This window comes from Oncorhynchus kisutch, linkage group LG3 (assembly GCF_002021735.2).
Source record: "Oncorhynchus kisutch isolate 150728-3 linkage group LG3, Okis_V2, whole genome shotgun sequence".
NCBI classification, from domain to species: domain Eukaryota; kingdom Metazoa; phylum Chordata; class Actinopteri; order Salmoniformes; family Salmonidae; genus Oncorhynchus; species Oncorhynchus kisutch.
Window position 1 is genome coordinate 19,140,085 of NC_034176.2, and position 12,757 is coordinate 19,152,841.

At 40.3% G+C, this 12,757-nt stretch overlaps 1 protein-coding gene across 1 annotated transcript in view; it reads right to left on the bottom strand.

The window, feature by feature from the left end:
* The window catches only part of LOC109871534 (nuclear receptor ROR-beta-like), a 30,995-nt gene extending 25,056 nt beyond the window's left edge, over positions 1-5,939 (bottom strand). The window contains exon 1 of the mRNA XM_020462425.2: positions 5,647-5,939. Within this exon, the coding sequence (XP_020318014.1) occupies positions 5,647-5,653 (7 nt within the window). The 5' untranslated portion in view covers positions 5,654-5,939. The remainder of the gene's footprint in view (positions 1-5,646) is intronic.
* Between the last annotated feature and the right edge of the window lie 6,818 nt (positions 5,940-12,757).

A 12,757-nucleotide genomic window follows, 5' to 3' on the forward strand; every position in this document is an offset into this window, starting at 1 on the left:
CATGGAAGTAACGGTCGTTGTACCTAGCATCGAGCATGGAAGTAACGGTCGTTGTACCTAGCATCGAGCATCGAAGTAACGGTCGTTGTACCTAGCATCGAGCATCGAAGTAGCGGTCGTTGTACCTAGCATCGAGCATGGTGGCAACACAGTAAAAAGGCTCAGAGAGAATTCCACCGAATCACTTGTTCACAGCCTCAAGTACTTTTGTATGTTTTAACCCCACGGTCTGTCGACAGTTTGTTGAGCAGGCGTTTCAATACCATGACAGAGGGTATCACGTCTGCTGCAGACGCAGTTGTTTAGCTTATTTCTCCAGTCAGTTGTTCAAATGGCGCTAGGAGTGTTCCTTTTTCCAAGTTTCAAACATGTTCTCAAATGCCATTGAAATGGCAGCAGCGGTATGAGAATCAGCACATTCATGAACGTGCAATACGGCATTCCTCAGTAGGAAATCTTTGTCGACCCACTGTGCTGTCAGAATCAGCATGCTCATGGGGCTGACATCGCTGGTCCAAATGTCAGTCATGAAGCTAATAGCAGTGACGCCCATAGCAAGTAGTACATTTCAACAATACTGTGTAACTCCATTAGGGCAACATCTGAAAAATAGTGTGTACTGGGGCTCGACCAGTCGGCGAAAGCCAACATCATCCACGACAGAGGACGGTTGATTGTCAAGGGCAATGAATTCCATTATCTTAGCAATAATGAATTTTGCCTTTGAGTTGTCTCGCTGAAATGTTCTTACTCTTTCAAATGACTGCTCGACTTGAACTTGTTTAGTTGTTGGAAGTGTTTGCTTAGTATTTTTCTGCTTTTGTTCTGTGTAGCTCTGTATTTTTCGTGGCATCATTACGTCATCTACTTACGTTATATAGGTATGCACGTCATCTACCTATATGCACGTCATCTACCTACGTTATATAGGTATGCACGTCATCTACCTACGTTATATAGGTATGCACGTCATCTACCTACGTTATATAGGTATGCACGTCATCTACCTACGTTATATAGGTATGCACGTCATCTACCTACGTTATATAGGTATGTACCTCATCTACCTACGTTATATAGGTATGCACGTCATCTACCTATGTTATATAGGTATGCACGTCATCTACCTACGTTATATAGGTATGCACGTCATCTACCTACGTTATATAGGTATGCACATCATCTACCTATATGCACGTCATCTACCTACGTTATATAGGTATGCACATCATCTACCTACGTTATATAGGTATGCACGTCATCTACCTACGTTATATAGGTATGCACGTCATCTACCTACGTTATATAGGTATGGACGTCATCTACCTACGTTATATAGATATGGACGTCATCTACCTACATTATATAGGTATGCACGTCATCTACCTATGTTATATAGGTATGCACGTCATCTACCTACGTTATATAGGTATGCACATCATCTACCTATATGCACGTCATCTACCTACGTTATATAGGTATACACATCATCTACCTACGTTATATAGGTATGCACGTCATCTACCTACGTTATATAGGTATGTACGTCAGCTTTGACATCGGTTTTGCACACTGCTGTTGACCTAGACATCGGGCTGATGCCGATTTTTGGCATTTTTAGCTAATATCGGCCGATTTCAATATACTCACCGATATATCATGCATCCCCAATTACTAGACTGAGATTTCTGTGCATAGGATAACCAGATTAAATGAATGTAATGACGTTCACTTCAATACCTTCTGGAGGACAACAATGTTTATCTTTGCTCTCGAAGTGATACCTAAAGAATCACCACTAGTTATACTGCACGGCTTTGTGTTATGTTGATAATAAACATCATAGAAGTGGCATCATACCTTTAGATTTAATATCTCCGATCCCTCCTCCTCTTTTTTTCTTTCTTTCTTTCTTTCTTTCTTTCTTTCTTTCTTTCTTTCTTTCTTTCTTTCTTTCTTTCTTTCTTTCTTTCTTTCTCTCTATCTCGCAATCTTCCTCTCTCACATTTCCACCACACCTCAGGTGAAGTGAAATGATAGTTGAGGGTTAATTAAGGTTGTTATAACAGTAAAAACCTTGACGTTAAGTTTAGGCATTCATTCTGACTGGTTGTCAGGGTTAAGGTTTGGGATAAGGTTAAAACAGGAAATAAATAAAACAAGTGTCTAGCACTGAGTTAAATAAAGGTTAAATGTATATATATATATTTTAAAGCACTGGGATTGAACCCGCAATCCTCAGAGCCGAAGCGCACAGTTTAACACAATGCCCTCGTAAACTGCAAGCCTACTAGATGGTAATACATGCTCACGTTGCCCCTAGTGGACGGTATTGAAGGCATCTCCTGACGTCCTGGGGACCTGGACAAATGTTGAATACTGAAGTCTATCTAGTGTGATCTCGCTGCAAATAGCCCACCTCTGACCCATGATCCATCCTCCTTCTGCCCTGGACTAAACTCAGTGACCTATACCGTCTATGGGAGGGTTAGCCTGGGTAATACTGGCTTCAGCAGCATAATCTGATCAGCAATACAAAGCACAAGACTCGGTCTATCTCACTGAACACACACACACACAAGAATAAATCATATGAGGTAAACAAAATTGGATTGCATTGCAGTAGATTGTCATTGCCTGTGTGTGTATGTGTGTGTGTTTATTTGTTGGTATGCATTCGTCCATGTAGCCTACACACATATATACACATATATTATTAATTTAAGTGTGTTTGGCCATGTTTATTAGGCCTATGTATGTATTCCCATATCTGTGAGAATGTATGTATGTGATCATGTGCACTTGCATGTGATGTGCGCATGCATGGAGGCATCATTGTGTTTATTATAATGAAGGTATGTTTTGGGGGGGTTCACTGTGTTTGTGTGTGTAGGTGGGAGTGTACAGTAAAGTGCAGGTGCAATGCAAAGGTGCACGTGGTTCCTGAAGCCCCCTGACCAAACATAGGCCTAGTCAAACCGAAAAAAATACGAATCCATCTGCATCAATATGATTCTAGAATGTGAATTGATTTGAGGTATGAAACCTTAGAAAAAGATGCAGAAAATAAACCAAACATTTAATTTGAAAGGACAATGTTGGTTAATTAAAGAAGTAGGCTGTTTGATTATTAGAATGTTTGAAAAATAAAGTTCAGTGATTAGAGAACTTGTATAAACCAATTATTAGTGATAGCTTGGTCAACAAGATCAAAACGGGCTTGAAGTTATTTAATTGGCAGTAAAAAAGAAATCAGGAGAAGGTTCACTTGGGAAACGAAATGCTCAGACCCCAAACATTTTTATCTAAGAATGAGTTAATGGAATCAAATCAGGGAAATAAAAATAACAGCTATTAACAAGAGCACATAAAAAACATTTTACTTGAGCACGTTCTTATTTTTTAAAAATGTTTTAGGGCAGTTCAGGTTGGGCTTTAGGCCGGATGTGTCAAACTCATTCCACAGAGGGCCGAGTGTCTGCGGGTTTTCGCTCCACCCTTGTACGTGATTGATGCATTAAGGTCACTAATTAGTACGGAACTCCCCTCACCTGGTTGTCTAGGTCTTAATTGGAAGAAGAAGAAAAACCGAACACGCTTGGTTCATGTGGAATGAGTTTGACACCCCTGTTATATGCTAATTGTTTCAGAGAGTTTCCAACATGCTTGACATTGAATAACGTATATTTAGCCTAACAGTAGGACTATAAGAGCCGCGACAATGAGAATTATTTGATAATCAACTTATCTTTTTCACCAAACAACGTTTTCTTTCTCCCTTGTCTGGTTGTGATTATTAGTCTAGCATATGCTACATCATCGTCCGTCAGTCAGTCGGGACAGGAATTTTGGCAATTGCTAAATGATAATTAAACAAGACATATTGTGGGGCCCTCTACTTTTTTTATAACCTCGTGGATGGGAGTGCATTTCTCTGTGAGCAGCATAGACTCCACAGGCCGCAAAGGTTGGGAGAGGGGCCGCCCGGCGCACACTGATTTAATCATATCCGACAAAACCCTTTGGGCGTGCAGAGAGAGAGAGGAAGACTGGGAGGGAGAGAGAGCCTCTTTTACCCACCACGGCTATAAAGTAAAAAGGTTAATGCAAGGAAGCGCTTGACTTTCAAGGCCAAATAGCATTAGCTAGCAAGGGACACCATAATAGTCACGAAAAAAATACTGTTAATATCACAAAAGTGTTGTGCAATAAATGAATTATGTTGAATAGGCTAAATATTGACTAAAATATCTAGAACTTCAACAATTGGCAAAAATTAACAGGGGAATAATGTAATAATAATAATAATAATTTGAATGCTATTATTACAACAGCCATTTCTGTATGCACCATCCCATGTTTTCTCTTTAATGATGACAAACTCAAATTAAGATACCCGTTGATAATCGATGATTAACGGTAAATTGCCTATAATTCAGAAGTCTACAGTTTAGTTAAACCTCACTTCATTATTAACATAATTATGTTTTTTTTATTATTTGCGATTATAAGTATACAACGTAGAATTAGTATGTTGCCTGAACAACAGAGGTAATAGCCTACCTCCCAGTGAGGCTATCACCTGTCTTTAAAAAAAAATGTAAACAGATTATAGGCTACTTTTATGTAATGATAATAATTCCTGTAGGCTTAGTTTCTTCATGGGTTATATTTTTAGTGATTGTATTTATTTTACAATTAATAAGTTATAGCCTATGGGCTATAGTGATCAGCTTAATAACACTACCTATGTAATTTGCTCACAATTAGTAATCAGGGATACGTTAATTTGTTCAATTATTGGGCAGAACTGCATTGCCACTGTTTTGCCATTCTGGCATAATTTGTAGGAGATGTAAAATAGGCCTACTATTCAGCATTAAAAGCCTTTGATCTAAAGCACATGATTGGGACCGGGAGAGCTGTGAAGTGAACTTCCGTCTGGAAGACTGGGGTCAGTTCTTTATCGCTCACTCTCTCTGGTGTGTGCGTGCGCGCGTGTGTGTGTGTGTATGTGTTGGACCTGGGGGGCACTGCATTTCGATGCTTTCGGCGCGGCGCGGTGCGGCGCTTGACTGACGGAAATGGGTTAGTAGAGCGCATAACACGTTGGAACACAGAACCTCCGCGCTTGGCCCTAGCACCATGGAGGTCTGGTACACACAGCCTATACCTGCTGCTCTCTGAGAAAATAGTTGTTTCTTTAAATCATCACTGGCAATAGTTAATGGCAATGGCAATAGAGGTCTTCACGTGCGCCCATTTGTTTGTAGTGAGTAGAAGTTCCTCCAAACTAGTGGAGTGTGGAGTTAACTCAAACACTGTAACTCACTTAATGCAAGGTGTTTGATGGACCACACACACACACACACACACGAATATCCGAATAGGCTACAACAATGACAATAAATGGCCATGTTATCCTCACACTTGGGCTAATAGTTTGACTGAGGCTGTATGAGCAAGTTAGGCTGAAAAAACTTCCCGAGTAAGTTTACACAGCCCACACACAACATAACTACAGTCCCGAATGGATTTGTGGAATACCAGTGTGATGTGAGTGAGTGGATATAGCGGCCGGGCGCCACACGCGCTCCATGGCCAGCTATTTAAATGAGCTGTCAAAAGCAGTTGGATTCTCCTTACCTCGCATAGTGGTTGTGGTGCGATTCGCTTCCGAATGCAGCAGTCATGAAGAAACAAACATAAAGACTTAAAAAAAGCAATATCCTCGGGAAAAAAAACAATGTTAATATTCGGCGTCGTCCACGTTCATTCAATGAGTGTTTTTTATGTGCAAAAGCATTCCAGTCCAGAACGGGCTCGAGCTTGGTGACGCACTGGGCAGAGCGCGGGCGGTGGAGTCTGGAGCAGTAGTCGGACGGTTTGAGTCGTGCGCGCAGCGAGCATGCGAGTTTTCACATGACATCTGCGTCTGCACATCAACCCGAGGTTTTCACTGTTTCCCCCCGGCGGAGGGGAGAGCGCTAGAGGCTTACAGGAGCAGGGATTGGACTAGCACTTTCTGCTCCTCCCACTCTCGAACGTCCCCAATGAGTGTGAGTGTAGTAGCCCATGTTAGACAGTATCCGTCTGCGCGTGAGGGCACTGTCAACTGTGAGGATAAGATACATCATCCTCCCAAATAAATTGTGTTTACAAACAGTTAGTTAGCCTACAATAACACATAACCGAACTATCTAACGGCCATATGTAGAACCTACTGAATTGTAGTCAAAAGATGGAGCGATTGGGTTAAGTCTGTCTACATGAATACGTTTCTAAGTTCACAGACAGTGTGCAGTCAAAGCAATAGGTTACATAAATGCTTTTTCAATTTATAGGCCTATACATATCTTACAATCAGGTATAATAGCCTAGGCTACACCAGTTAGATGAGCAAATCTTTAAATCTTTCAGAATTGGGATTTGATAAATGGTTGTATCTAAATAGTTTATTGATACACAGTTCAACACTCTCTGATATATATTTAAAATATTCCTTGGATGTTAAACACTGTAATGGCTGTGAATTAAATAGTAGAATAGAGCCGTGGAATAATATATATATATTTAAATAGGCTATTCAATTGGTAATCAGTAAAATGTTGCTGTTCAAATGCTTATTTAAGTGTCACTGAGAGGATGACATTAAGCTACATGTCTAATGTTTCTTCTGCAAAGCACATACAGTGGTGTATGTGCTTACCTATTTTTTTTAACCTGCTAACTAATCATCTATTTGGTAATTGGTCAATACATTGCTTGTAATAGCTTTATTGAAAACAGGAAGTGACAGATTTTGTTTTATTTGTGGCCCTCAGTGGTTGTGGCTGATGGTGACCATCCTGTCCTTGCTCCTACAGAAAGTCCTCCATCCACCTGTACTCTGACGCTCAACTTACATTACCAATAACCATATTCACACATATTCAGTTAGAGTAAAGAAACATGCATTGTTTTATGCAGAGTATCACAGAGATGAACAAACAATTCACCTCTTCAATAATGAGGAATTACCAGTAAGTAACACACAGAACCCATTCAAATGAAGCCTATATTCTATATACAGTGGGGCAAAAAAGTATTTAGTCAGCCTCCAATTGTGCAAGTTCTCCCACTTAAAAATATGAGAGAGGCCTGTAATTTTCATCTCATTTTGTGTGTCATAGTTGAAGTGTACCTACGATGACAATTACAGGCCTCTCTCATCTTTTTAAGTGGGAGAACTTGCACAATTGGTGGCTGACTAAATACTTTTTTGCCCCACTGTATGCCCCTGTGTAGTGAAGAGTAATTAAAGGTCATGTGTGGTGATGATCATGGAGTTGTCCCATTGTGCCATCACTAGCAAATAGAGGCATGCTGCCTATATATATACACTTGTAATCACTGACCATTTTAATAAATGGAACACTAGTCACTTTAATAATGTTTACATGTCTTGCATTACTCATCTCATATGTATATACTGTATTCTATTCTACTGTATCTTAGTCTATGGCGCTCTGTCATTGCTCGTCCATATACAGTGCCTTGCGAAATTATTCGGCCCCCTTGAACTTTGCGACCTTTTGCCACATTTCAGGCTTCAAACATAAAGATATAAAACTGTATTTTTTTGTGAAGAATCAACAACAAGTGGGACACAATCATGAAGTGGAACGACATTTATTGGATATTTCAAACATTTTTAACAAATCAAAAACTGAAAAATTGGGCGTGCAAAATTATTCAGCCCCCTTAAGTTAATACTTTGTAGTGCCACCTTTTGCTGCGATTACAGCTGTAAGTCGCTTGGGGTATGTCTCTATCAGTTTTGCACATCGAGAGACTGAAATTTTTTCCCATTCCTCCTTGCAAAACAGCTCGAGCTCAGTGAGGTTGGATGGAGAGCATTTGTGAACAGCAGTTTTCAGTTCTTTCCACAGATTCTCGATTGGATTCAGGTCTGGACTTTGACTTGGCCATTCTAACACCTGGATATGTTTATTTTGAATCATTCCATTGTAGATTTTGCTTTATGTTTTGGATCATTGTCTTGTTGCAGACTCCATCAGGTTTTCTTCCAGAATGGTCCTGTATTTGGCTCCATCCATCTTCCCATCAATTTTAACCATCTTCCCTGTCCCTGCCGAAGAAAAGCAGGCCCAAACAATGATGCTGCCACCACCATGTTTGACAGTGGGGATGGTGTGTTCAGGGTGATGAGCTGTGTTGCTTTTACGCCAAACATAACGTTTTGCATTGTTGCCAAAAAGTTCAATTTTGGTTTCATCTGACCAGAGCACCTTCTTCCACATGTTTGGTGTGTCTCCCAGGTTGCTTGTGGCAAACTTTAAACAACACTTTTGATGGATATCTTTAAGAAATGGCTTTCTTCTTGCCACTCTTCCATAAAGGCCAGATTTGTGCAATATACGACTGATTGTTGTCCTATGGACAGAGTCTCCCACCTCAGCTGTAGATCTCTGCAGTTCATCCAGAGTGATCATGGGCCTCTTGGCTGCATCTCTAATCAGTCTTCTCCTTGTATGAGCTGAAAGTTTAGAGGGACGGCCAGGTCTTGGTAGATTTGCAGTGGTCTGATACTCCTTCCATTTCAATATTATCGCTTGCACAGTGCCCCTTGAGATGTTTAAAGCTTGGGAAATCTTTTTGTATCCAAATCCGGCTTTAAACCTCTTCACAACAGTATCTCGGACCTGCCTGGTGTGTTCCTTGTTCTTCATGATGCTCTCTGCGCTTTTAACGGACCTCTGAGACTATCACAGTGCAGGTGCATTTATACGGAGACTTGATTACACACTGGTGGATTGTATTTATCATCATTAGTCATTTAGGTCAACATTGGATCATTCAGAGATCCTCACTGAACTTCTGGAGAGAGTTTGCTGCACTGAAAGTAAAGGGGCTGAATAATTTAGCACGCCCAATTTTTCAGTTTTTGATTTGTTGAAAAAGTTTGAAATATCCAATAAATGTCGTTCCACTTCATGATTGTGTCCCACTTGTTGTTAATTCTTCACAAAAAAATACAGTTTTATATCTTTATGTTTGAAGCCTGAAATGTGGCAAAAGGTCGCAAAGTTCAAGGGGGCCGAATACATTCGCAAGGCACTGTATCGACTGTATATATTCTTAATTCCATATATCTACTGTATATATTCTTAATTCCATTCCTTACTTAGATTTGTGTGTGTTGGATATATTTTGGGAAATTGTTAGATATTACTTGTTAGATATTACTGCACAGTCGGAGCTAGAAACACAAGCATTTCACTACACCCGCAATAACATCTGCTAAACACTTGTATGTGAGCAATAAAATTTGATTTGATTTAGAGACGTTATTATGCCATTCTTACCCCAGCCTGACCAGCTCTGACCCCTGACTGACCCCGCATTACATTACTTCCTATTATGTCTGACTTCACTGTACCTCAGTGTACCTACAGTTTCACTCTATCGCAATCTGAACCGTTATGTCATAAGCATGCATTGCAGTGTCTCTTCCTCGTCACTTATGGGTTTCATTACTGCCTTACTGAGATTTTAGCAACACATCTTGTTTTTTCATTCTGAGTAGCCCAGCTACAGTTCTATCCCAATTGTATTTCATGGAGATTATTAGGCTTATGATGGACATAATGATGGATGTAAGCACCTTTACATGCAAGAGTATATGTTGGTTTGCAGTCTATAGCCCCCTGTCCCATAGCCCCTGTAGTTGTGGCGTCAGAGTGTTGGACCTGGAAAGGCAAGGAAAGAGAGAGAGACAGAAAGAGGGGGAGAGAGAGAAACAGCCCCGAGCACATCTCCACTGACCTACATTTCATCCCTTGCTTTTTTTCATCCATTATATTTTCATCTCATTTCTCTTGTACCAACAGCTCCGTAATTGTGATGTAATGACCAAAGCAAGTATGACAAAAGGCTAGACTGGTCAAAAAAGATGGCCCTGAAGAGAGACAGACATCCAGAGAGAGAGGGAGAGAGGGAGAGAGAGAGGGAGAGAGGGAGAGAGGGGGAGAGAGGGAGAAGGGAAGAAAGGAAGGAGTGGGCTGTGTCAAAATACAAAAAGCTTTTTCTTTTTGTTCAGGCAATACAACCTGTCCTCGTGTGCTCTTTGTGTGCTTCAGTGATCTTAATGGCATATAGCATAGTAAGCAGGAGCCATCTGAGCTCTAAGGATCCATTAAGCAGGATTACCTCTCATACGGATGCCTTATCAACTGAGAGAAAACCTATTGATGACATGGAACTGAAATGATGTGACACTACATTATTCCTTGAGAAGGAAAAAAATAGAGGATAACATTCTTGTGTTGGTGGAGGTTCCTTTAGCTAGGAAACGGAAGATAGACCTCCATAGAAAAAAATATAAAATAATATTCATTCTACTATAGGCTTATGAAATATCCTCCTTGTAAGTACAACTACTGCTATACTAAATCTGTAATTCTGAATTGAAGAAGTCTGCTGCCATATGGTGTCTAAGCAGAGTGAGAAAGGAAGTGACTGGGCCATGCCCAAGGGCTTAGCTTGGGGAATGCATTGAAAAGCACTCAGACCAGAGACAGGATCCAAGGTCTCTCTCTCTCTCAGTCTGTCTTTCTATCTGATTCAGCGCTACTGCTTCACTTCACCTCCTTGGTTTAGTTCTCTTCCTGATTCTTCCAGTTGCATCTTCTCATAAATCTTTTCCTATGTGGTCTTTCTACATTTGACCTGCTTGTTTCACCCCAGCCATGTCTAAAACTGTTATGAAATGATCTCTCTGTATCACTTTCTCTCTCATTGTATCTCTGTCTGTATCTCTGTCTGTATCTTATTTTTCAATTGCATTATTGACTGTATGTTTGTTTTACTCCATGGGTAATTCTGTGTTGTTGTATGTGTCGAACTGCTTTGCTTTATCTTGGCCAGGTCGCAATTGTAAATGAGAACTTGTTCTCAACTTGCCTACCTGGTTAAATAAAGGTTAAATAAATCAAATAAATTAAAAAACGTATTATATTTAATCCTGGCTACATTTCTCCAGACCCATTCCTCATCTTCATGCCTAACAGAGTGATGTACCTGTCTAACAGGGATTGTGGCTATATGCCTGACAAGAGACAGAAGACGGACCCAGAATTATTAGAAAATGGAGTAGAGAGTGTAATGTTTTTGTGCGCATGTGTGGACGTGACCTTCTCACAGAAACACCCTGGAAATCAAGGTCATATGTTGCTGTTAACAAGGACACACGATTTACGATTTGGGTTTAACACATGCATGCATGTACATACCAGTGGAGGCTGCTGAGGGGAGGACGGCATGGAGTTTAATGGCTGGAATGGAGTGAATGGAATGGTTTCAAACACATGAAAACCATGTTTGACACCATTCCAATCACTCCATTCCGGCCATTATTATGAGCCATCCTCCCCCCAGCAGCCTCCAGTGGCACACACACACCATTATCATCCATTTTTATAGCAAACCCTCATGCCAAATTGAGTCAATTTGTAGTTCATTCAATGTAACTGGAGCATCCAGTGGGTTCTGGTTGTTTTAAATATTTGATTCTAAGATTTGTATTTGATCATGTATATTTCTTTTCTGTTTGTTCTTTGTTATATGGACAAAAAGATTGGATAACTGGTTTACCCATACATCTCTGTTTTGGATAGATAACTCTTTGTGTTGTTGTTCGTTTAGTGTTTTCCAATTTTTCCAGAAGTGGTTAGAGTCTATGGAATCTTCAATTATATTGATCTGATTTCTGATGTGCTGTTCCTTCTTTTTTTGTAGTGCATTTATGTATTGTTTTAGTGATTCATCATATTGAGGTTTAGGCTCAGGTTTTCTGGGTCCCTATGTTTTTGGTTGGGTAGGTTTCTCAATTTCTTTCTTAGGTTTTTGCATTCTTCATCAAACCTTTTGTCATTGTTGTTCATTTTCATTTTTAGATTTGATAGGGAAGCTGAGAGGTCAAATTTACTGTTTAGGTTTTCTACTGCCAAGTTTATACCTTCACTATTACAGTGAAACCTGTTTGAATGAATTGTTGCCTAATTGCTTTTTGGTAGGTTTCCACACTACTTTCCTTCCATCTATAGCATTTCTTAATATTATTCAGTTCCTTTGGATTTGATGCCTCATGATTGAGTATTGCTCTGTTCAAGTAGACTGTGATTTTGCTCTGATCTTAGAGGGGTGTCAGTGGGCTGACTGTGAACGCTCTGAGAGATTCTGGGTTGAGGTCAGTGATAAAGTAGTCTACTGTACTACTGCCAAGAGACGAGCTACAGGTGTTCCTACTGTAGGAGTCCCCTTGAAGCCTACTATCTCTTGCTCTCTCTCTCTCTCTCTCTCTCTCTCTCTCTCTCTCTCTGTGTGTGTGTGTGTGTGTGTGTGTGTGTGTGTGTGTGTGTAGAAATGTGTTGCACATGTCATTTTGATTACAGCTCACACATACAGACTTACATGCGCACACACACACAACACACACACACCCAAGCACTTTGTGCGTACAACACAGAATTAAAGAGGATAATATTAGGGCTATTGTGTGTGAGCAGGAACAGGAGACAAGAAGAGATGGGATTGTGTGCTGATAGTCCTGTTTTTTGAGGATTTAACTCATTCATACCACTCTGTCCCGCCCTTGAGTCGACCATCAGGAAGTTAACTTACATATAATTAGATCGTTTTCCTCCTGAAAATAAAAAATTAGGCCAATGGTCTCTAAGGATTCCCCCTCTCGTCT